Genomic DNA, 26,786 nt, shown 5'->3' on the forward strand with positions numbered 1-26,786 from the left:
TGATGGAATCAGCCAATCAGAATCAAGTTCAATCCTATTGGCTGATCCAATCAGCCAATCAGATTGAGCTCGCATTCTATTGGCTGATCGGAACAGCCAATAGAATGCGAGCTCAATCTGATTGGCTGATTGGATCAGCCAATAGGATTGAACTTGATTCTGATTGGCTGATTCCATCAGCCAATCAGAATATTCCTACCTTAATTCCGATTGGCTGATAGAATCCTATCAGCCAATCGGAATTCGAGGGACGCCATCTTGGATGACGTCCCTTAAAGGAACCGTCATTCGTCGGGAGACGCCGGAAGAAGAGGATGGATCCGCGTCGGCTGCTTCAAGATGGACCCGCTCCGCACCGGATGGAAGAAGATCGAAGATGCCGCTTGGAGAAGATGTTTGCCGGTCCGGATGTCCTCTTCTTGCCGGATAGGAGGAAGACTTTGGAGCCTCTTCTGGACCTCTTCAGCACCGGATGCCAGGACGGATCGGTGATACCTGGATGGTGAAGACAAGGTAGGAAGATCTTCAGGGGCTTAGTGTTAGGTTTATTTAAGGGGGGTTTGGGTTAGATTAGGGGTATGTGGGTGGTGGGTTGTAATGTTGGGGGGGGGGGGGTATTGTATGTTTTTTTTTACAGGCAAAAGAGCTGATTTTCTTGGGGCATGCCCCGCAAAGGGCCCTGTTCAGGGCTGGTAAGGTAAAAGAGCTTTTAACTCTATTAATTTAGAATAGGGTAGGGCATTTTTTTATTTTGGGGGTCTTTGTTATTTTATTAGGGGGCTTAGAGTAGGTGTAATTAGTTTAAAATTGTTGTAATATTTTTCTTATGTTTGTAAATATTTTTTTATTTTTTGTAACTTAGTTCTTTTTTATTTTTTGTACTTTAGTTAGTTTATGTAATTGTAGTTATTTGTAGCAATTGTATTTAATTTATTTATTTATTGATAGTGTAGTGTTAGGTTAATTGTAGGTAATTGTAGGTAGTTTATTTAATTAATTTATTGATAGGGTAGTGTTAGGTTTAATTATAACTTAGGTTAGGATTTATTTTACAGGTAAATTTGTTATTATTTTAATTAGGTAACTATTAAATAGTTCTTAACTATTTAATAGCTATTGTACCTGGTTAAAATAATTACAAAGTTGCCTGTAAAATAAATATTAATCCTAAAATAGCTACAATGTAATTATAATTTATATTGTAGCTATATTAGGATTTATTTTACAGGTAAGTATTTATCTTTAAATAGGAATAATTTATTTAATAAGAGTTAATTAATTTCGTTAGATTTAAATTATATTTAAGTTAGGGGGGTGTTAGTGTTAGGGTTAGACTTAGCTTTAGGGGTTAATCCATTTATTATAGTAGCGATGAGCTCCGGTCGTCAGATTAGGGGTTAATAATTGAAGGTAGGTGTCGGCGATGTTAGGGAGGGCAGATTAGGGGTTAATACTATTTATGATAGGGTTAGTGAGGCGGATTAGGGGTTAATTACTTTATTATAGTAGCGCTCAGGTCCGCTCGGCAGATTAGGGGTTAATAAGTGTAGGCAGGTGTCGGCGATGTTGAGGGGGGCAGATTAGGGGTTAATAAATATAATATAGGGGTCGGCGGTGTTAGGGGCAGCAGATTAGGGGTACATAAGGATAACGTAGGTGGCGGCGCTTTGCGGTCGGAAGATTAGGGGTTAATTATTGTAAGTAGCTGGCGGCGACGTTGTGGGGGGCAGGTTAGGGGTTAATAAATATAATACAGGGGTCGGCGGGGTTATGGGCAGCAGATTAGGGGTACATAAGTATAACGTAGGTGGCGGTCGGCAGATTAGGGGTTAAAAAAATTGAATCGAGTGGCGGCGATGTGGGGGGACCTCGGTTTAGGGGTACATAGGTAGTTTATAGGTGTTAGTGTACTTTAGGGTACAGTAGTTAAGAGCTTTATGAACCGGCGTTAGCCCAGAAAGCTCTTAACTCCTGCTTTTTTCCTGCGGCTGGAGTTTTGTCGTTAGATTTCTAACGCTCACTTCAGAAACGACTCTAAATACCGGAGTTAGAAAGATCCCATTGAAAAGATAGGATACGCAATTGACGTAAGGGGATCTGCGGTATGGAAAAGTCGCGGCTGAAAAGTGAGCGTTAGACCCTTTAATCACTGACTCCAAATACCGGCGGTAGCCTAAAACCAGCGTTAGGAGCCTCTAACGCTGGTTTTCACGGCTAACGCCAAACTCCAAATCTAGGCCTAAGGCTTTTCGCTAGTCTTCTGTCCTATTTGTTTCTCTGGGAAACATAAAGGTCAGAAAGCTACTGCAACTTCTCTTTCTCTCTGGTTGAGAAGTTTAATTTGTTTGGCTTATGAGACTGCTGGCCAGCAGACTCCTGAGAGGATTACTGCTCATTCCACTAGGCTGTCTCTTCTTCTTGGGCTTTCAAAAATGAAGCTTCTGTGGAACAGATTTGCAAGGCTGCAACTTGGTCTTCTCTGCATACTTTTTCTAAATTTTACAAATTTTATACTTTTGCCTTGGCTGAGGCTTCTTTTGGGAGAAAGGTTCTACAAGCAGTGGTGCCTTCTGTTTAGGTTACCTGTCTTGTCCCTCCCTAATCATCTGTGTCCTCTAGCTTGGGTATTGGTTCCCAACAGTAATTGATGATGCCGTGGACTCACCATATCTTAAGAAAGAAAACAACATTTTTGCTTACCCGATAAATTTCTTTCCAGATATGGTGAGTCCACGGCCCGGCCCTTTATTTTAAGACAGTTATTTTTAACTAAAACCTCAGGCCTCTACACCTTGTGTTGCTCCTTTTTTCTCCATTTACCTTTGGTCGAATGAATGGAGTTTGTGGGAAGGGGAGTGATACTTAACAGCTTGGCGGTGGTGCTCTTTGCCTCCTTCTGCTGGCCAGGAGTGATATTCCCAACTGTAATTGATGATGCCGTTTACTCACCATATCCAGAAAGAAAGAAATTTATCAGGTAAGCATAAATTTTGTTTTAATTTTAAAAATGATGGGCATATCAATTCATTTTAAAAGTGGAAGTGCAGACTCCAGACTTAGCACTGCTACATTCCACACAGTTATTGAAAGAAACCTAGGTTACAACAGGGAGGATATTGTCTTGTCAGTACTGTGAGGTCCCTCAAAGAATTGTAGAAAAGCTAATATTATCTTGAGAGCTGTTTATCTAGCTATGCAGGGTTCTGGAATTGAAGGAGAGACACAGGAATTAAAACTAAATAATGATGGTAAAGTAGAACTTTTTGGGATTTTTTTTATATTTTTACCTTTTTTCACCTTATGAAAACCTGAATAAAAATAGTTTTTTAACAGGAAGCTCATGCACTGCCTACCTGTCACAATGCTACCGCCTTCCTGTTATGGACACCATGTTTGTCAGAAAGAAACATCAAGGTAAAGAGTTTGAGCTGCAGATGCTGGAGGACTTTGTGGACTCATTCACAGAAGAAGCACTTGGTTTACGGTATCCATTATCATCATCAATGTACAGAGGTAATTAATTCAGCGTTTCTGAAATCTCTGTGGCTAACGTAGGCTAACATAGATTTCAATCTTACTGCATCACTTACTGCAACAAATACTGGATGTTGGTTACTATTGCAACTAGAAATTGAGATGAGATGCACAATAAATTCCCCCAAGTTTGCCTGATGATAGAGTGGCCCTATATCTAGAATCACTCATGTGAATATGGAGTCCTGGGTGTCACATATGATGTCCTTGATGATCCTTTATCTGACTTCAGAAACTCCCCTCCCAGTAGGACTAATGGGGTGTCCATAGGTATAGGAGCCTGGGTAGAAGTGCTGTAGGAGCAATCTGAGGGCTGTACACAGTGGACTTCCTGCCATTAAAGGGACAGTCAACCCAAAAATGTTAAGTTATTGGGTTGACTATATATTTAAGTTATACATATAAACTTTCCATGGATCATCATTTACCAATGTAGCCCAGTTTTCTAATATATAGTGTTTGTCAGTAAAATCACTTACTGTTTAACTGCAGAGGTTAAACACATTACTATATGCATGTGACAGTGCAGTAAGTGTATTTTCTTTTTGTAAGTTTATGTCCCTTTAAAATGAATTGCTGCATTTTATCAGCTATAATTTTTAATAATATGCAATGCATTTGATACAGTGATTATTCCTAACCTAGTTTTGCAAGAACTATATTTTCCTTTATATTCTAATGATGACGTAATTGTGGTTTTGCTATTACCTACATTCCCGTATGTGGCGTGAGTTTTATTGTTATATATGAACTGTGCTTAATCTGTGACTGTTCATTGATAGAACGGATTGGAGCTGCATGTGAGGATTTTAAATGTATTTGTCTTAACTGCTATTGAAGCGTTTTGATATAGTGGTCCAAGGTTTTGCTGAGGGACAACAGCAGTTCATTTGTTTTAATATACATGAGAGAGTTGTTTGTTTCTTTATATGCAAATGCTCTGTTCTTGCTTGGACGGCTTAGGTGGTTCAGTTAACAGCAAGTGCGCAAATGTATTGGCATTAAATCAAGTGGATAATAAACAGTAGTAATGTACCTAACGTACCTTCCCAAGTATGTAATGTCATAGTGCAAATACAACGTCAATATCTGTAGGTTATAGTTTCACTACACCAGCCCTTCTTTAGAGTACAACATAAGTTAGCACATATTCTATTTCTAGGCTACATTATACCACCTTTGTTTTGTTTTTTTGCTGTGACTCTCTGTTTTCAATATGTATGCCCATTTTCTGTGAATCTGTAACACTTAAGTAAGCAGTTGTAAATTACCATAATCTCTATTGCTGATAATCTAAAGTAGGAAGAATTAGAGATGTTTCTCTTGTAAGGTGTATCCAGTCCACGGATTCATCCTTTACTTGTGGGATATTCTCCTTCCTAACAGGAAGTGGCAAAGAGAGCACACAGCAGAGCTGTCCATATAGCTCCCCCTCTAACTCCACCCCCCAGTCATTCTCTTTGCCGGCTCTAAGCAATAGGGTCTCTCTCGGAAGGGTAAAGTGAATGTGGTGTTAGATTTGTAGTTTACCAGAGCAGTGGCTTCCACATGGGCTTTTAAAAATGAGGCTTCTGTTGAACAGATTTGTAAGGCAGCGACTTGGTCTTCGCTGCATACTTTTTCCAAATTTTACAAATTCGATACTTTTGCTTCTTCGGAGGCTATTTTTGGAGAAAAGTTTTACAAGCAGTGGTGCCTTCCGTTTAAGGTACCTGTCTTGTTCCCTCCCTTCATCCGTGTCCTAAAGCTTTGGTATTGGTATCCCACAAGTAAAGGATGAATCCGTGGACTGGATACACCTTACAAGAGAAAACAGAATTTATGCTTACCTGATAAATTACTTTCTCTTGTGGTGTATCCAGTCCACGGCCCGCCCTGGCTATTAAGTCAGGTAGATTTTTTTGTTTAAACTACAGTCACCACTGCACCCTATGGTTTCTCCTTTTTCTTCCTAACCTCCGGTCGAATGACTGGGGGGTGGAGCTAGAGGGGGAGCTATATGGACAGCTCTGCTGTGTGCTCTCTTTGCCACTTCCTGTTAGGAAGGAGAATATCCCACAAGTAAAGGATGAATCCGTGGACTGGATACACCACAAGAGAAAGTAATTTATCAGGTAAGCATAAATTCTGTTTTTGGACTCAACCCGGAGGACACTGGTACGCTTTCACCTTAAAAAACATCGCTAAAATCAGACATTTCCTTACACAAGACACAACTAAGATTTTAATCCACTCTCTCATCTTTTCCTGCCTCGACTACTGCAACTCTATCCTCTCTGGTCTCCCTAGCTGCCGCCTAGCTCCTTTACAATCCATAATAAATGTCTCTGTCAGGCTCATCTTCCTTACACGTCGCTCTTCATTTGCCACACCTCTCTGCCAATCCCATCACTGGCTTCCTCTTGCCTCCAGGATTAAACACAAAATTCTTACTCTGACTTATAAAGCCCTCAATTGCATTGCTCCCCCCTACATCTCAGACCTTGTCTCCAGATACTATCTCTCCCGACCCCTTCGCTCCGCTCATGATCTCCTACTCTCCTCCTCTTTTGTTACCTCCTCACATTCCCGTTTACAAGATTTCTCCAGACTGGCTCCCATCTTATGGAACTCTCTGCCTCGCTCCACAAGATTCTCCCCTAGTTTTTAAAGCTTCAAGTGCTCCCTGAAGACTCTACTATTCAGGGACGCATACAACCTACACTAACTTTTTTTCTATCTCCACTGCTATCCCCTTAAACCCCATAGCATGTAAGCCTATGAGCCCAGCTGTTTTTAGTCCACCTTTATTAGAGCCGACTACAACAGTGCAACTCTCGGCCAGACCCTCTACCCATTTGATCCTTGTAATTGTTTTTATATACCACCTATGTTCATAGCGCTGCGGAACCTGTTAGCACTCTACAAATACCTAATAATAATAATAATACTCTGCAACTTTGAACCGCACAGATAATGAGCCAGTGTTTTTGTTCCTGTGTTCAAACGTTCCCCTTCAATACAATAGGCGCATTGCGCATGCGCAAAAGACGGTTACGAGTAGGATAAAAAAAATACACAAATCACAAGAACATGCTGATGTCACGGAAGACGAAAAAGGGGAGGGGCTTAACGGACATTTTGAAACGGCGGCGCGAACAGTAAGTGATCTTACTGACAAACTCTATATATTAGAAAACTGGGCTACATTGGTAAATGATGATCCATGGAAAGTTTATATGTATAACTTAAAACGTTTTTTGGGTTGACTGTCCCTTTAAGCTTCCTCTTCAGGATTGTCCTGTGAGCATTTTGTATATATTTTTCATTAATATAGGATCCTAGTTACTTTATTTATATATCATATAAAAATTATACTTCATTTATTACTCTATGCTTGGTATATAAGTAATTAAATGGTTAAAAAAATCCAATTTTAAAATTGACCATTTCACGTGTCTAGAGAGTCTTATTACCCCTCATTTAAAAGAGGACATTTTTTTAATTGATATAACTCTGACAGCAAAGCATTGATTTAATGATCTTCCACAAGTTCTTTTAACCTGTTGTCTTATAGGTTAAGACACTATCATTTTTACATTGATTTTGTGATAATGAGGGGATCCCATACCTGTGTCATTTACAACTGGGCTAAGTTAAGGGTACTTTTAATGCTTTACCTTGTGTCTGGCACCAGATGTATTATCACTTGGGGTTGCATTTGTTTTCTCCTGTGCCAGTGTCCACTATTTTTCTGTTCACTAGAGGGCTATTATATGCTAAGATAAATTCTGTACATTGGTATCATTGTTTTTGTTTTTTCAGCCGGCAAGCAATATTTAGAGAAGTACCCTGGAGATCAGGAACTTCTCTGGGAAGTTGAAGGAGTTGGTGACTGGTTTCAGAGAATTCTCATTTCAAGTATATTCCAGAAGGAAGCTAGGAGGTTATCAGGTACACACTCATTGACATTGTAATACATTTTTACTTGCCATACTTACTATTACTTGTGATCAGGTATAGAGATTCTTAAATCACTGGTTGTTAGGATAACTAGAGGACCTAATCTTGGAAACACAGGAGAAGCAGTCTGTGTAGAAATAGGCACATATAAGAAATTCATGTGAACTTGTGTGTGTTTGTAAGCACTAAGGGAAAGACAATTAAAAAGCTAAATAAAGCTAGCACAAAATTAGGGCTCCTTGAAACCATAAAAGCCCCTTCTGATATTCATACAGTGCAATGGCTGGTCCTATACATAGAAGACCATCCAATAATTAAAAATACTATATACAGTATAATAATTAAGTGTTAATTACTAAATTACTGTACTCCAAAAGATTACCATGATATTGGTGACTCTCCTTATGATATTGGTGACTCTCCTTATAGTGTCATTGATTATGCAAACCAACCAAAGAAGTAAAAAATCTTAGCTAACTTTAGGCTAGATTACGAGTAAAACGCAAATTAACGCTCCCGCTTGAGCATTAATTGTGCTAGAAGTAAGATTTCTGCGCTTTTCAGGTGGCACTCATATTACAAATTGAAAATAAACTGCTTTCGCTCTAGCGGTAAACCGACTAGCGCAAAAATCTGAAGTTAGAATATCGTTTGCAGGTTCATGTATTCCCCCTAAGACCCCACTCTCGCGCAAACACGATTGCATATTCTTATTTGCACGAAACCAATATGAAAATAGAAATATTTAATATTCCAATGTTCTTTACGTAACAGAATATGTTCTATTTATTCATAAATAAATATTTCTACATATATCTGATGTTTTTATAGAAACAAAAAAGATAAAAAAGATAAAAAGTGGTGCTTCACAATTGATCAAATGCTAAGAACAAAAGTGCTAGCAGTCCCAAAGAATAATATGAACCATAGTTATAGAAGCATAGGATTGAATATATTTATGTATCCAATCAAAGAAGGACCAAGGTTGCACAGTGTTCAAATTGCTTTATTACTAAAAAGTTACACAGAGATCCACATAGGGTTCAGGACGTCTATGCTCCACCCAAATCCCAAAAACACACAATACACAAAATGAATTAAAAAAGCATGGAGAGGCTAAACTACACAACCCCTGAAACAAGATACCGCAGTATGCTCATCCTAAGCTAATGCTAAAGCCAATATAGGCTAGACTATATAAGCCAGAGAGCACACTATGCAACAATATCTAAAGTAACCAGTTACTGCTGAATTGCTGCACCAAGGGGGTTCCCAGAATTAGAATGAATAATATGGAAGTTCTGTATGTTATCCAGGGTTACCAGGCACTTGATGTATAGAACACGCTCTGGTGTCGATAACGATCAAACTTCTAATTCCAATTCAGATGCAACAGATGCACAGATTTTGAGTTGCCCGGCACACAAGTGTTTAAGAACATGCACAGGCAAAAAACATCAAAGTCAACGATACAATGTGTAAATGTCGCTGCTTATTTTTCATCTGTGATGTGACTGGGGTAAAAGTTCTCTTTGTACTCCGCTCAGCAATAATTATATACAATGTATCAGATGGCTGAAACAAATCAGATAGTAACAGATACACAGGTTTTGAATTGCCCGGCACACTAGTGTTAAGAACACGCACAGGCAAAGAACATCAAAGTCAACAATTACATGTGTAAATGTCGCTGCTTATTATCCATCTATAATGTAACTTGGGTGAAAGTTCTCTTTGTAATCCACTCAGCAATAAATATGTACAAAGTATCAGATGGTTATCCATCTGATACTTTGATTGCTATCCACCGCCTTAAGGTAGTCTTAAGACCACTGCTTCTTAACTCCTGTTTCCGGCGAGCCAGAAGGCTCACCCGGAAACAGCTGCATTGGGGCCAATACAGAGCTTGATAAATCGGCCCCTTAGTCTGAACTATAAATGAGTAGTAGATTTTTTTCTGACAATTTTAAAAGTTCTGTCTATTTCCACTCCCCCTGTACCATGTGACAGCCATCTGCCAATCACAAATGCATACACGTACCACGTGACAGCCATCCGCCAATCACAAATGCATACACATTTTATTCTGTGAATTCTTGCACATGCTCATTAGGAGCTGGTGACTCAAAATGTTTAAATATAAAAAGACTGCACATTTTGTTAATTGAAGTAAATTGCAAAGTTGTTTAAAATTGCATGCTCTATCTGAATAATGAAAGTTTAATTTTGACTTGAGTGTCCCTCAATATTGCATAAATATGCTTTAACATGTTTTCATCTACTTAAAGGGACAGGAAACCCCAACATTTTCTCTCATAATTTGGATAGAATATACAATTTTAAACAACTTTCCAATTTACTTCCATTATCAAATTTCCCTCATTCTCTTGTTATCCTTTGCTGAAGGAACAGCATTGCACTACTGACATCAAGATAAACACATCTAGTCAGCCAATCACAAAAGACAAATGAGTGCAGGCACCAATTAGCAGCAGCTCCCACTAGTGTAGGATATGTGCGTATTCTTTTTCAACAAGGGATACTAAGAGAACAAAGCACATTTGAAAATAGAAGTGAATTTAAAAGTATCTTAAAATTTCATGCTCTATCAGAATCATGCAAGTTTAATTTGGACTTTCCTATTCCTTTAACGGCAAAGCCTTTGGGGCCTATCTATCAAGCTCCGAACGAAGCTTGACGGCCCGTGTTTCTGGCGAGTCTTCAGACTCGCCAGAAACACAAGTTATGGAGCAGCGGTCACAAAGACCGCTGCTCCATAACCCTGTCCGCCTGCTCTGAGCAGGCGGACAGACATCGCCGGAATTCAACCCGATCGACTACGATCGGGTTGATTGACACCCCTCTGCTGGCGGCCCATTGGCTGTGAGTCTGCAGGGGGCGGCGTTGCACCAGCAGCTCTTGTGAGCTGCTGGTGCAATGCTGAATACGGAGAGCGTATTGCTCTCCGCATTTAGCGATGTCTTGTGGACCTGATCCGCACTGTCGGATCAGGTCCGCAAGACATTTGATAAATAGGCCCCTTTGTAACTTTTGTGTCCAATATTTTTTTGAATATTTTTTATTAGATGGTGTTATTATGAGTGTAACTGTACGTTGTAATGTACTTTGTATGTGTAACTTTTATGTTTTGTTAACCAGAGCTCTGAAGTCTCGGTAATCATTGTAGCGTTAATTTGCGATTGCACTCATGCGATTGCATTTACTTTCAACTCATAATACGAGTGATAAGCCCAATGAGCGCAAACCGTAACAATATACCCCTTATCGCTCGGGCACAAACGTTTGCGCTCCACTCGTAATCAAGCCCTTTATACACGTACTTCTACTAGCCCTTTCAGGATATTATGCTGTATTGCTCAACAAGGGTCACATGTTATTGTTTCTTCCTACAGGCAGCATACTTCCCCAGTTGTCTGAGCTTTTCCAGCTGTACATAATCAGGCACTTATTAGGAGAACTTAAATGTAAGATACACTTACATAGCAATTCTTTTTTATTTGTCTTTTTCTTATTTAGCAAGTAAAGAAGGTGCCAGAAGTAGCACTACGAAAATACAATCAGACACAAGCATAGAGCTACCTCCACCGGCACCTAAAGCATCCACAGAACAGAGCCCAGAGAAACAGAGCCAATCTGATGAGCCTTTATCAGTGGAGGTCCAGGATGTTCAGGTAGGTGTCTGCACCTTTACAAATTGAGGTCTTCATCCATTGGAAGTTATTAAAATGGAGCCACTACACCACACCCTCTGTAGCTAGTAAAACAAGTCATTGGAAACACATTAGAGGTAAACAAATTTAGTAGCGCACCCCATAGGAGTCAAGGAGAGAAGGGATTTAATGCCACCGTGCTATCAGACTTCCAGAAGTTAAAGCATCTGAGGCTTTCGCTCCAGCGATACCTCTTTACTTTCAACTTGTAGAATGAACACTTTTGATTTAAAATAAGAGCACTATTGATACTACTTGAGCAGAGTAAAATGTTTGTGCTCCACTTGCAAAATAAGGCCTAAATAAATTACATGCACCTCACTCATATATATATATACAGTGTATATATATATATATGTTTGTGTGTGTGAGCACAAATCTAGGAGCCAGACACCTTTATTCATATATATATATATATATATATATATATATATATATATACAGTATATATATATATATATATATATATACAATAAACATATTTGTCTATGAATAAAGGTTTCTGGTACAATAAACATATTTGTCTATGAATAAAGGTTTCTGGCTCCTAGATTTTTAACAAATTTGATGAGCCCTGGTTTAGCAATCAGGAGTGCACATTAGTGGTGACATCTACGGACACAAACTGATGAAAAATAAGTGAATATTGGTGCTTACCTGGATGCATCGCTTGCCTAATCAAAGAAAATACTGCTTACAGTCTGTCTTGCTAGGGATATCCAAGGACTGGAGTTAATAAACTTAGCACTATGCTTCAGTGTAAGTATCAGAAATGTTAATGTAAATGAAATGCCAAAGCCATGTTACTATCATACCCTGATCAGATGTTCACTCTGTCTGAGTAATTTTTCTTCTTAAACGGGAAGAGTCCACAGCTGCCTTCATTACTTTTGGGAATTCAGAACCTGGCCACCAGGAGGAGGCAAAGACACCCCAGCCAAAGGCTTTAAATACCTCCCCTACTTCCCTCATCCCCTAGTCATTATTTGCCTTTCTTCACAGGATGTTGGCAGAGAAGTGTCAGAAGTTCGAGATAGTCTCTTATGGAGGGTAGTACTCTTCGAAATGGGACTGGAGTTTTAAGTAATCCTGTCAGCCTCTCAGTGAGAGCATGGATGAAGGTTAGAGTCCGGAGATGCAGGGAGAGTCTTTCTACGAAACCATCCCGACTCATATTAACACCTCCTTGGCAATCAGCATTGACGAGTTTCACTGCTTGCCTTTATTCACTTAAGTCCATGTCAGAAGCGAGGCTACTATCTGTCACACTTGAAGGGCCGCGTTCCTGTTCCATGGCACAGATTCCAGTAATATTGTTTCATTTTCTTTCATTATGTGAATGTAATGGTAACGAGAGAAGGTAGGGTCCCAGTGGGACTCCTTTTATCTTAAGAGAGGAATCATGGGTTAATATCTCCTGAGGGGGGTTTTTGAACAGGGGGGGGACTTTAATCATGTTTGTTATGTGGTTCTATCTGCTAATGTGTAGTAATACTTTGGCTCATGACTTTTCAGAACATAACGGCCTTATCATCAATTGGCGCGATCTCTTTAGATATGCGCGCTCTTTTTGTGACTGGCATGGGGCACCTCGTGACCCGGTGCGGTTGAGTTGTTTTCCACTTCCGTATGCTGACTGTGTGGTGACAGAGAGAGTCTACTCGTTGTTTGTCTGGTTCACAGGAGGTGGTGAGTGCCCCAGCCATTAGGTGTGTTAAAAGGGTGCCAGTTAGTGTTTGTCATTTTTGTAATCCCAAGATTATGGAGGATTCTGATTTTTTAGACATGGATGTCTCCGATGCCGAGAATGCGTCTTGTGATAAATATGAAATGGCCCGGGTTATTCATGCCAATCAGTTATGTTCCGATTGCCGTTCTAGAGTACTCTCTTCTTTCTTCTCCCAACTCAGGGAGATCCATCCGCCCCAGAGGATTCTATGTCCGGCGAGGCACATGCCCCAGAACCTTCCTTTGCTACGCAAGCAGGTGTCCCTATGGCCTTTACTCCTCCGGATGGTGGCTTGTTTCCGCCAGAGGTTACGGCACGGTTCCACATGGCCATATCTATGGCGCTGGCCCACTTATATCTCCCAAGTGAAATATTTTTAAGATACTGTCCGTGTTCTGTCAAACAAGGTCCGTCGGGCGTGGAATTGCCTGGTTCAGTTAGGCCTTCTGGGGAAGCGTCGTCCTCTGAGGCTTAAGGGACCCCAACCTTGGGGCCGGGGTCGTTTATCGATCCGGCAAGGGATGATTTCACCTTCCGTTATAGGCTGGCACGTCTTCATGTTCTACTAAGGCATGTTTTGGCGGTGCTGGAGGATTCCAGTCCTAGTGGGCCAAGGGATCCGAGGCTTTAAATGCTGGCTGGCAAGCTGGGTTAGACATTTGAGGATGAAGTTAATCTTCTTGACGTCTCCGTTTTTCGTACTTTTCTGTATCCGTTCCAGTTCTGAGCTTGGGTGAATGGGTCCTGTTGGGGTACCCATTCACCTTGGGCGTTCACCAGCGGGTGCTGCCTTACTTGTGCTGCCTTACGGATGGATAGGTTTGATTTGTAATAATCTCACGTCTGATATAATTCCCGTGTTGGGAACGTTCTTTCTCTGGAACTGATACTTCCGATTTTGTGGTCGCATGGGCACTTCTTTGGAAGTTGCCCACTTTTTTTTTTCTCAGCGTTTCGTTTGCTCCAATATGTAGAGAGCAGGGGTCACCCTGCTTTCTCCAACATTGGTGTGTCCGGTCCACGGCGTCATCCATTACTTGTGGGATATTCTCCTCCCCTACAGGGGAAGGCAAGGAGAGCACACAGCAAGAGCTGTCCATATAGCTCCCCCTCTGGCTCCGCCCCCCAGTCATTCTCCTTGCCGCTCTGAACAAGTAGCATCTCCACGGGGATGGTGAGGAGTTTGTGGTGTTAGTTGTAGTTTTTTATTTCTTCTATCAAGAGTTTGTTATTTTAAAATAGTGCTGGTATGTACTATTTACTCTGAAACAGAAAGAGATGAAGAGTTCTGTTTATGAGAGGAGTATGATTTTAGCAGCAGTAACTAAAATCAATTGCTGTTCCCACACAGGACTGTTGAGATGAGAGAACTTCAGTTGGGGGGAACAGTTTGCAGACTTTTCTGCTCAAGGTATGACTAGCCATTTTCTAACAAGACTGTGTAATGCTGGAAGGCTGTCATTTTCCCTCATGGGGATCGGTAAGCCATTTTCTTAGACTTAGAAAGAATAAAGGGCTTATTATGGGCTATTAACTGGTGGACACTCTTAAGGGCTAAATCGATTGTTTATTAAGACACTGTGGTGAAAATTTGGTAAAGATTGGATAATTCCTTCATAGTTTTTCACATATTCAGTAATAAAGTGTGCCCTGTTTAACATTTAAAGAGACAGTAACGGTTTTGTTTTAAAACGGTTTTATTAACCAGTTTAAGCCTGTTTAACATGTCTGTACCTTCAGATAGATCATGTTCTGTATGTATGGAGGCCAAGGTGGTTCCCCCTTCAAATGTATGCGATAATTGTGCCATAGCGTCCAAACATAGTAAGGACAGTACTGTCACAAATAGTAAGGTTGCCCAGGATGATTCCTCAGATGAAGGAAGTAGAGATAGTTCTACATCTTCTCCTTCTGTGTCTATACCAGTTATGCCCGCGCAGGCGACCCCTAGTACTTCTAGCGCGCCAATGCTTGTTACTATGCAACAATTGACGGCAGTAATGGATAACTCCATAGCTAATATTTTATCCAAAATGCCAGCATTTCAGAGAAAGCGCGATTGCTCTGTTTTAAACACTGTAGAGCAGGAGGGCGCTGATGATAATTTTTCTGTCATACCCTCACACCAGTCTGAAGTGGCAGTGAGGGAGGGTTTCTCAGATGGAGAAATTTCTGATACAGGAAGAATTTCTCAGCAGGCAGAACCTGATGTTGTGACATTTAAATTTAAATCAGAGCATCTCCGCGCATTACTTAAGGAGGTGCTATCTACTCTGGATGATTGTGACAATCTGGTCATCCCAGAAAACTTGTGCAAGATGGACAAGTTCCTAGAGGTCCCGGTGCACCCTGATGCCTTTCCGATACCTAAACGGGTGGCGGACATAGTGAATAAGGAGTGGGAGAAGCCAGGCATACCTTTTGTCCCTCCTCCTATATTTAAGAAATTGTTCCCTATGGTCGACCCCAGGAAGGACACATGGCAAACAGTCCCTAAGGTCGAGGGGGCGGTTTCTACACTAGCCAAACGCACGACCATTCCCATTGAGGACAATTGTGCTTTCAAAGATCCTATGGATAAAAAATTGGAGGGTTTGCTTAAAAAGATTTTTGTACAGCAAGGTTACCTCCTTCAACCTATTTCGTGCATTATTCCTGTCACTACAGCGGCGTGGTTCTGGTTCGAGGAACTGGAAAAGTCGCTCAGTAGGGAGACTCCGTATGAGGAAGTCATGGACAGAATTCACGCACTTAAGTTAGCTAATTCCTTTATTTTAGACGCCGCTTTGCAGTTAGCGAGATTAGCGGCGAAAAATTCAGGGTTTGCAATTGTGGCGCGCAGAGCGCTCTGGCTAAAGTCTTGGTCGGCGGATGTATCTTCCAAGACAAAATTGCTTTCAAAGGTAAGACCCTTTTTGGGCCAGAATTGAAAGAAATTATTTCAGACATCACTGGGGGAAAGGGCCATGCCCTCCCACAGGATAGGCCTTTCAAGGCTAAGAATAAGTCCAATTTTCGTTCCTTTCGCAATTTCAGGAACGGACCGGCTTCTAACTCGGCAGCCTCTAGACAAGAGGGTAACGCTTCCCAGACTAAACCAGCTTGGAAACCAATGCAAGGCTGGAATATGGGTAAACAGGCCAAGAAGCCTGCTGCTGCTACCAAGACAGCATGAAGGGGTAGCCCCCGATCCGGGACCGGATCTAGTAGGGGGCAGACTCTCTCTCTTTGCTCAGGCCTGGGCAAGAGATGATCAGGATCCCTGGACACTAGAAATAGTCTCTCAGGGTTATCTTCTAGAATTCAAGGAACTACCCCCAAGGGGAAGGTTCCACATTTCTCACTTATCTTCAAACCAAATAAGTAGACAGGCATTCTTACATTGTGTAGAAGACCTGTTAAAGATGGGAGTGATACACCCAGTTCCAACTGTGGAACAAGTTCAGGGGTTTTTACTCAAATCTGTTTGTAGTTCCCAAAAAAGAGGGAACTTTCAGACCAATTCTGGATTTAAAAATTCTAAACAAATTTCTCAGAGTTCCATCGTTCAAAATGAAAACGATTCGAACAATTTTACCTACAATCCAGGAGGGTCAATATATGACTACCGTGGATTTAAAGGATGCGTATCTACATATTCCTATCCACAAAGATCATCATCAGTTCCTAAGGTTTGCCTTTCTGGACAAACATTATCAGTTCGTGGCTGTCCCATTCGGACTAGCCACTGCTCCCAGAATTTTCACAAAGGTGCTCGGGTCCCTTCTAGCGGTTCTAGGACCAAGGGGCATTGCAGTGCCACCTTATCTGGACGACATTCTAATGCAAGCGTCGTCTCTTTCCAAGGCAAATTCTCATACAGACATTGTTCTAGCCTTTCTCAGATCTCACAGGTGGAAGGTGAACGTAGAAAAGAGTTCCCTGTCTCCGTCGACAAGAGTTCCCTTTTTGGGAACAATAATAGATTCTTTTGAAATGAAGATCTTCCTGACAGAAGTCAGAAAGTCAAAGCTTCTAAACGCTTGTCAAGTTCTTCTCTCTATTCTGCAGTCTTCCATAGCTCAGTGCATGGAAGTAGTAGGGTTGATGGTTGCAGCAATGGACATAGTTCCTTTTGCTCAAATTCATTTAAGACCATTACAACTGTGCATGCTCCAGTAGACAGGATCACCTGTCTCAGGGAATGAGTTTCTACAGACCAAAGTGGGTCATTGTCACGACCGACGCCAGTCTATCAGGCTGGGGCGCGGTCTGGGATTCCCTGAAAACTCCGGGTTTATGGTCTCGGGAAGAGTCTCTTCTCCCGATCAACATCCTAGAACTGAGAGCGATATTCAATGCTCTCCGGGCTTGGCCTCATCTAGCGAAGGTCGGGTACATAAGATTCCAGTCAGATAACATGACGACTGTAGCTTACATCAACCATCAGGGAGGAACAAGGAGTTCCTTGGCGATGAGAGAGGTATCCGAGATCATCAAATGAACGGAGGATCACTCCTGCCACCTATCTGCAATCCACATCCCAGGAGTAGACAACTGGGAGGCGGATTATCTGAGTCGTCAGATTTTCTATCCGGGGGAGTGGGAACTCCACCCGGAGGTGTTTGCCCAGTTGACTCAATTATGGGGCATTCCAGACATGGATCTGATGGCGTCTCGTCAGAACTTCAAGGTTCCTTGCTACGGGTCCAGATCCAGGGATCCCAAGGCCACTCTAGTGGATGCATTAGTGGCACCTTGGTCGTTCAACCTAGCTTATGCGTTTCCACCGTTCTTTCTCCTTCCCAGGCTTGTAGCCAGGATCAACAGGAGAAGGCCTCGGTGATTCTGATAGCTCCTGCGTGGCCGCGCAGGACTTGGTATACAGACCTGGTGAATATGTCATCGGCTCCACCATGGAAGCTACCTTTGAGACAGGATCTTCTAGTACAAGGTCCATTCGAACATCCAAATCTAATTTCTCTGCAGCTGACTGCTTGGAAATTGAACGTTTGATTTTATCCAAGCGGGGGTTTTCAGATTCAGTGACAGATACTCTGGTCCAAGCCAGAAAACCTGTGTCTAGAAAGATTTACCATAAAATATGGAAAAGATATATCTGTTGGTGTGAATCCAAGGGATTCTCCTGGAGGAAGATTAAAATTCCTAAGATCCTCTCCTTTCTCCAAGAAGGTTTGGATAAGGGATCGTCAGCGAGTTCTCTAAAAGGACAGATTTCTGCTTTATCTGTCTTGTTATACAAACGACTGGCAGCTGTGCCAGAGGTACAAGCTTTTGTACAGGCTTTGGTCAGAATCAAACCTGTTTACAGACCCTTGACTCCTCCTTGGAGTCTAAATTTAGTTATTTCAGTTCTTCAGGGGGTTCCGTTTGAACCCTTACATTCCATAGATATCAAGTTGCTATCTTGGAAAGTTCTGTTTTTGGTTGCTATTTCTTCTGCTAGAAGAGTTTCTGAATTATCTGCTTTGCAGTGTAATCCACCCTATCTGGTGTTCCATTCAGATAAGGTTATTTTGCGTACCAAGCCTGGTTTTCTTCCAAAAGTTGTTTCCAACAAGAATATTAACCAGGAAATAGTTGTTCCTTCTCTGTGCCCGAATCCAGTTTCAAAGAAGGAACGTTTGTTACACAATTTAGATGTAGTCCGTGCTTTAAAGTTCTATTTAGAAGCAAAAGTTCTATTTAGAAGCAACAAAGAATTTTAGACAAACATCATCCTTGTTTGTCGTTTACTCTGGTAAGAGGAGAGGACAAAAAGCTATTGCTACCTCTCTTTCTTTCTGGCTGAAAAGCATTATCCGATTGGCTTATGAGACTGCCGGACGGCAGCCTCCTGAACGAATCACAGCTCACTCCACTAGGGCTGTGGCTTACACATGGGCCTTCAAGAACGAGGCTTCTGTTAATCAGATATGTAAGGCAGCGACTTGGTCTTCTCTGCACACTTTTTCCAAATTTTACAAATTTGATATTTTTGCTTCTTCGGAGGCTGTTTTTGGGAGAAAGGTTTTGCAAGCCGTGGTGCCTTCTGTTTAGGTAACCTGATTTGCTCCCTCCCTTCATCCGTGTCCTAAAGCTTTGGTATTGGTTCCCACAAGTAATGGATGACGCCGTGGACCGGACACACCAATGTTGGAGAAAACAGAATTTATGCTTACCTGATAAATTACTTTCTCCAACGGTGTGTCCGGTCCATGGCCCGCCCTGGTTTTTTAATCAGGTTTGAAATTTTTTTCTTTTTCTTTATACACTAGTCACCACGGCACCCTATAGTTTTCTCCTTTTTCTCCTAACCGTCGGTCGAATGACTGGGGGGCGGAGCCAGAGGGGGAGCTATATGGACAGCTCTTGCTGTGTGCTCTCCTTGCCTTTCCCTGTAGGGGAGGAGAATATCCCACAAGTAATGGATGACGCCGTGGACCGGACACACCGTTGGAGAAAGTAATTTATCAGGTAAGCATAAATTCTGTTTTTTCTGCCAGGAGCTGCAAGGCTCCCTTTGTTATTCCTGTTGCAGGGATTTCGGTAGACCGATCCGGTAAGGATTTCTGGAGACTGTCGTCTTTTCAATCTAAGAGCTGCCCCTTGCACCATGGTCTTTAGACTCTTGGGTGCTATCTTTTGACCATATGCAGATCTAGCCTTTTCGGCTTGAGGGTAGGAGGTCCGTGTTCAGTCACAGATTTTCGCCTTTCTGGGGTCTGGGAAATTACCTTCCTCTTCACCAGTGTGTGGATCAGGTCGTTCGGCCGGTCTACAGAGGATAGCCTTGCGATCCAAGGGTACTGGTTGCCCATTTCTTCAAGTGGTCAGGAGTTTTTTCAAACTCTTGGGTTTGAGGCTGTTGCTAGGTATTCTACGTCTACAGACTTTAGATGGTGGAGGGCTCTGTCTTGGGTGTGTTCCTACCATGGGAGGCAGCTTCCTCAGGAAGTTAGATCTTTCGATCTGTTCCGTTTTTCGAGGACTCTGGCTTAGGACCAGGTCTCTTGCCTGGAATGGGTATGGACGGTTCTGCTTAATCTTTGGGTTTAGTTCCCCTGCGTGTACCTTCGAGGGCGGGGTTTCTGACTCTCATGGGAGATACTGGCTGCCTGAGGCTTAAGTTTGAAGTCTTTCTGACAGGTCCCTACTTGTCCTCTGGGACATCTGTGCTTCCTTGTAGACTCCAGTTGTCGTTTCAACTGGGCTGGCGATATTGGCCAAAGGGTCTTGCCTATATTGGTAGGGTGGTTACCGTTGCTTTGCTCCCTTTTCTTCTCACCTAGGGTGGAGGGTGGGTTATTGCGTGTTCTCCTTGACTTGGAGTATCTATGAGGGCCCGTGGGTCCTTGTTTTTCTCGCCTTGTAGGATTTTTTTCCCTTCCTGGCGTACTCAGAATCACGGAACTGGATTCTGGTATTTTGGGGGAGTGTTCCTTCTTCTGGAAGGCTGCAGTGTAGGGGTTTTCGGACCCGAGCACGAAGTTACCTGTCATGGCTCATGGAGCATGCCAGTTTTAGCAGCAGTCAGAGTTCTACTCTGAGGTTTTGATTCCTTGTAGATCCATCCTTTTTTCTTCTCACGGTCTGGGACTCTTGTCTTAGGTTTTTAACTAGCCTTTGGGCTGGGACCGTTATACTGGAGGGAAGGTCGGGGATTAGTCTGCACTGTGCAGTGTTGACCGTTTACTATTATTAAGTTTGTCCTCCCCTTCAGTGAGGGGACTCTTAGTGTCCATCTCTCTACTGGTGGCGTCTGCTGCTGAGATGGGACGCTCCTTGGAGCCCGGAGATTTCAGGTCGGGAGCTGTTGTCGAGATTTTTCGGTGTGAGTTCTTGTTTACAGGTGGCTCTGTGTTCTCTTGGAAAGTGCTTTTTTAACTGCTAGGACAGTTATCCTGTTTCTGCTTGTCTATGCTTATCTAACCTGACAGGTTCTGACTTGGCTATGATGCAATAGGGAACTCGCGGTTTTCTGGAACACCATATGTGGTATGGTGCTGTGTCAGGGATATGAGGGTGGCCTTCTGGTCATCCTAGTGATGTTTTTTCCTGGGTATGGACTTATTTTTTTGGTTCTTGTCCTTCTATGGAGTTCGTCTATCTGGGCAGTGGTCCTGTGGCAACCTTGGGTTGCTCTAAGTTTAATGTGAGCCCGTGTTGGATGGTCCTTTGGATCTCTTATGGGGTCCTCTATTCTCCCACCTCGTGGGTAGATAGAGGTTTTTGACTTTTAGGGGTACTTTTCGTGGGATTCGAGAGGGCTGGCTCCTCGGAGGCCTTTGTGTTTAGCAGACTCTGGGTCTGAGTGGTCTCTAGCACGGCTTTGCAGGTTACGTAACTGATGAGCAGTTACCTGGGCTTCCGGTTTTTCCCTTGTCGTTTAGAGTTTTTTTGTAGGGTGTCGGGTAATTTCAGGCTGTGGTGCCTTTCGAAGTGGACGCCTTTTTGTACCCACCCTTTGTTTGCATTTGGTGTCCTCTAGCTTGGGTATTGTTTTCCCAAAAGTAATGAATGCAGCTGTGGACTCTTCTCATTTTAAGAAAAATAAAATTATGCTTACCTGTTAATTTTCTTTTCTTCTGACGGGAAGAGTCCACAGCTCCCGACCGCATTTTATCTATGAGGCGGCAATACATTTTTTGTTGTTCTGGCACCTTTTTCACCCTGTTATTTCTCCTATTGTTCCTTGTTCCCTTGGCAGAATGACTGGGGGATGAGGGAAGTGGGGAAGGTATTTGAAGCCTTTGGCTGGGGTGTCTTTGCCTCCTCCTGGTGGCCAGGTGCGGAATTCCCAAAAGTAATGAATGCAGCTGTGGATTCTTTCCGTCAGAAGAAATGAAAATTATCAGGTAAGCATAATTGATGTTTTTTTTAAGCTGCAACTGTGAACTTTTTTTTTTAGGGTGAAGCAGTTGCAGATAAAAGTGTCAAAAGTCCCGGCACCTCTAAAGGTAAATGGAACATTGCAGAGGGTTACAATATTGAAGTAATCTTTTGGTGTGTAATACAATTACAATTGTTTGGCTACAGCAGAAAAGATAAGAGTACAAACTGCAAATTAGAGACAGATATTAGGCAAGGTTAGGATTGTGATCCCTGCTATGCTCTCTGGCAGTTTTCAGGATTAAAAAAATAACACTTATCAGTCAAATTGCAGAAAAAAGGGGGCAATAAAAATGAATGTATGTTGCCAAGTTCAGATAGTAGATACTTGGTAATTACAAGACATTTCTGCTGTCTTTCTATAGAATAACCTATGTGAACATTTAAAAAATATTAACATCATGTTTGCTACTTTTGTTTTTCAATAGCCAAACTTTATTCACCTCTTGCCTTATTTGGAGTCTTTAGACAACAAGGCTAACCACTGTCATGATGTTAGTATAGAATACATTTTTGTATTTCTTATCTGTTGAAGCCAGTTGGGTAAAGAAATCTAGAAGGGTTATTTTTGAGAAGTCTGTACTTTACATTTCCAGCTGTAAAAATTAGAAAATCTACAATTTCAGAGCTGAATGACATAACATTGGGTGAATGGAATAAAGAAGGTATATTGCATAGTTGTTTCGTTATGCAGAACTAAATATCTTATTACAATCTTAAGGTTTTTACTGTCCCTTATTAACTGGTTTTAATAATAATATTAAATGACACCCTCATTATACTAGTGTTTCACATTTTAGGAAGATAATTTGATCTCCTGGAATATTAGTGTACTAATCTAATCTTAGCCATAGCACCCACTGCTCTTAAACGTAGATCTAACCTACTTTATAACTCCTAGACTGCCCATAGTTATTCAGTTCTGAAATAGAAACTTCCCACTTTAATTTGGATTAGTTAATTATGTAATATAAAGGATATAAAAAAAATCTATGAAAAAGAGGATGCCAAATTAGTTCCATACTAGAAAGATGAGAGAGAAGTGATTGGAAGTGGCTGGATGGAGCTGAAAATGGGTTTTGCTTGAGCCCCTCAAGCAAAAAAAAAAAAAAAGAGTTTTGCTTGAGGGGCTAAGGGTTAATACATTTTAGGACTCACATATTGGATCATTGAGTTGGCGGGCATATAGATCTTAAGGGGTTCTGAGGAAAAGGTGCAACAAGGTTTACGTTAGGCTTTGATGGTGGGGTGTTTTTTTTTGTTTGTTTTTTTATTTGTTATTTTTTCATTTCACAATGTGTTCCAGACATACAGTCAGGTACATAACATAGTCAGAACTCTTGATACCTTCGCTGATCATTTACTGTACTTGGAAGCTATGCTATTATTATACAAGAAAGCAAGAAGCATGTCACAAAAGTTATCAAGGCTGTTTCGTGTCTCTGGACCCGGGGGGTTCCTGTCTCTGTTGTGTTATTTTGCCCTTGGGAGGTTGTGGTTACTGTATTGGTGAGGTTAGACGTAGGGGGAGGGTGTAGATCTTCCCATATGAATCTAGCATCTAGAAAGAAGGGCAATTTATTTTGTTTGATGTACCCATATTCCTCTATGCCTATAAGTTCAGCAATTCTGTCTAGCCACATCTCTTTTGTCAGTGATGTTGGCGTTTTCCATGCCCGAGCGATCAGTGACCTGGCGCTATTAAGTCCAATCTGTACTAGAAGAGATTTTAGCTTACAAGATATGTTGGGGGGGGGGGGGGTGTCATTTAATAATGCTATTCTAGGATTTATTGAAAATGTTTCTCCCACTTACTTCTGGAAGTGTATTTCTATCTCCTTTCACAATGATTTTATTTTGGGACAGTCCCACCACATATGTATTAGGCTACCCGACTCCCCACCACCCCTCCAACATGTTTGTGAGGATTCAGGGTATATAGTGTTCAGTCTTGTTGGTGTTAAATACCAACGTGATAGAATCTTATAGTTCATCTCGTGTATCTGTGGAGATGTGGAGGATTTTTTCGTTCTTTGAAATATTTTGCCCCATTCCTCACTGTCTATGTCTATGTGAAGGTCGAGAGCCCATTTGGAAGTATAGGCAGGTAAATGTAGTTTTTGGTTTTCTATTAGCAATTGGCGGGAAACTGATAGTGGACCTTGAATCGATATCCCCTTATCGCACAATCGCTCAAAGGGTGTCAAGGGGCGTAGGAGGTCTTTCTTAAATTTGAGGTTTGTATAAAATGTTGAAGTTGAGCATATTTAAGCCAGTTTGTGAATCTTCCATCGGCAATGTTCTCTAATCTATTTCTGTTCTTTAGTTTCCCATCTTCCATGAACCTGCATAATGGGATTGTGTACCCCCACTCAGTTAGTCTCCTAAATCCCCTGTCCAGGCCCCCCACCATTTCTGTGTTTAGGGCTACTGGGAATAGTGGTTATCTGTTCGATGAAATGTGGGGATTGCTAGTTTTTATTTTCTCCCATTCTTTAAATAGGTGTTTGTGTATGTCTAGGTGGTTGCAATGTTTTGGCCTTAGATCGGGGGGAACCCAACACAATGCTCGTACAAAGGGGGCCTGTAGAATGTGGGAGTCGATAGACACCCAGGCTTTGTGTGCACTCGAACCATGCCAGTCCAAAATTCTCTGTAGAGTCACTGCATAGTAGTATTCTTCTATCTTAGGTAATCCCAAGCCTCCCAAAATTGCGGGCCTGTATAGAGTGTTTTGATTAACCCTAGGTTTACATTTACCCCATATGTATGAGCTAATTTGGCTTTTTAAACGTGTCAGATACCAGGTAGGGAGGTGGATCGGGAGTGCCTGTAGGACATATAGGATTTTTGGGAGTGTTGTCATTTTGATGGATTGGACCCTACCCCACCACGAGAGGTTTAGTCACCCATTTACTTAGGTAATTAAGTATTGTGTGGAGTAGTGTCTCATAATTTTTCTTAAAGAGGGTAGAGTATCGCGGGGAGAGGTGTATTCCCAAATATTTAATTGTCTCTGTCTGTAAATTTAAGGGACACATCGAGGAAAGGCTGAAGAATTCTGTTGCGCCAAGGGATATGTTTAAAATTTCTGATTTAGATTTGTTCACTAGGAATTTTGAAAATCTGCCAAATCTGTCAATCTCATGTAGTATAGCCGGAATAGTACTTGAGGGGGAAGAGACAGAGAAAAGTATGTCATGTGCGTACATAGCTATTTTGAAATCATTGGGCCCTATTGTTATGCCTTTTATCTCATTGTTTGCGTGAATATATGAGGCAAACACTTCCATTGTCATAATGAATATAATGGGTGAGAGGGGACAGCCCTGTCTTGTACCATTTTGGATGGGAAATGGGTCTGAAAGCATACCATTTGCTCTCACTCTAGCGCTTGGGTGGGAATTTAGGCTGCATATTCGATTTATCATTTTTGTACCGAATCCGAATGTTTCTAGTGTCTTCTTTAAAAATTGCCAATTTGTTCTATCGAACGCCTTTTCTATGTCGGTCGTCATTAAAACTGCTTTTATGTTGTGGAGTTTTGCATATGCCAAAAGGGTTAAGGCCTTAATCGTATTATGTCGGGCTTCTCGGCAAGGTGTAAAGCCCACCTGGCCTGTATGTATTAGTTCATTTAGAACTGTGTTGATTCGATTTGTTGGAATTTTGCTGAATATTTTTATGTCTGAGTTTAGCAAAGAGATGGGTCTATAGCTACCCGGTTGTTCTTGTGGTTTGTCAGGCTTTAGGATTACTGAAATGTGAGCGGACAACATTTCGGGTGTGAGAACTTTGAGGAGTTGTCTATGGTTTTGAATAAGGTCAACAAGTGAGGAGCTAAAAGAGTTTTGAATGACTTAGTAAATGTTAGTGAATCCGTATGGGCCGGGACTTTTGCCTATAGGGAGATGTGACATTACTGTTAGGATTTCTTTTAGGGAGATTTTCTTTCTAATTCGTTCATTTGGTCCCGTGATAGTGAGTTTAAACCTGCCGACCTGACATATTGTTGCATTTCCTCAATATGTACCCGAGAATCATGAGGTTTTAAGTTGTAGAGATTTGAATAGAAATCTTTGAGACTATTTGCTATTTCTTTACTGTCGTAGGTATCTGTACCATCTGGTTTTTTAAGTTTGTGTATATGAGTCAGGCAAGTTTTTGTTTTCAGAGCTGTAGCTAACAAAGATCCTGTTCTATTTCCCTCGTAGAAAAATGTTTTCCTTATCATTAAGGCTTTCCTCTGTGCTTCCCTAAAAAGGATATTGTTGAGTTCTTTCCTTGTGTCTGTTATGGAGGATAGAAGTTGGGCGTCTTTAGGGGAGTTTTTGTGTTCTATCTCTAATCTGTGTAGTTGGGTGTTCAAAGAGTCTACCGTGAGGTGTCTTCTTGAGATGAGCTTTATGTTTAATACAGTCTCCTCGCACTACAGCCTTGTGAGCCTCCCATAGTGTGAGGGGTGATGTGTCAGGGTTATTATTAAGCTTAAAATATTCGGAGATTGATGTTGTCAGGGATTGAAGGGTCGTGGGTGGTGGAGAAGGAATTCATCTAGTCTCCATATAAATGGGTTTACTGGTGCATCTGGCCATGTTAAATCGATGGAGACCATGGAATGGTCAGTCCATGTTGTAGGAAGGATGTCTGAGTCTGTTATGAGAGATAAACTAGATTGGTCTATGTATATGTAATCCAGCCGAGAATACATGGCCCAAGGGTGCGAATAGAATGTGTAGTTCCTTTGCTGGGGGTGTTTTATTATCCATACATCCACCAAACACAACTGTCTGAAGCATTTGTATACTAAATACAGGGCCTGTGTGATAGTATTGTATTAGGGGAGGTTGTGTCCAGTTTGGGGTCCATAGTTACATTGAGATCCCCGCCTAGTATTAGTGTGCCTTTCCTGATTTCTAGTACTAAAGATAATAGTCAGGATGTTCTATTTGAGTTGGGCGCATACACATTGACCAGTG

The 26,786-nt window shown here is 41.6% G+C and overlaps 1 protein-coding gene across 5 annotated transcripts in view; it reads left to right on the forward strand.

The window, feature by feature from the left end:
• FAM169A (family with sequence similarity 169 member A) overlaps positions 1 to 26,786 on the forward strand; it is a 329,491-nt gene that overhangs the window by 213,885 nt on the left and 88,820 nt on the right. For all 5 annotated transcript variants that reach the window (XR_008400610.1, XM_053701406.1, XM_053701407.1 and 2 more), the window contains exons 6-9: positions 3,334 to 3,513; positions 7,339 to 7,467; positions 11,014 to 11,168; positions 21,827 to 21,875. Coding sequence is in view for 4 of the 5 variants with exons in the window: in XM_053701406.1 (XP_053557381.1) it covers positions 3,334 to 3,513; positions 7,339 to 7,467; positions 11,014 to 11,168; positions 21,827 to 21,875 (513 nt within the window). In the remaining variant the exon portion in view is untranslated. The remainder of the gene's footprint in view (positions 1 to 3,333; positions 3,514 to 7,338; positions 7,468 to 11,013; positions 11,169 to 21,826; positions 21,876 to 26,786) is intronic.

This window comes from Bombina bombina, chromosome 2, assembly GCF_027579735.1.
Source record: "Bombina bombina isolate aBomBom1 chromosome 2, aBomBom1.pri, whole genome shotgun sequence".
NCBI classification, from domain to species: domain Eukaryota; kingdom Metazoa; phylum Chordata; class Amphibia; order Anura; family Bombinatoridae; genus Bombina; species Bombina bombina.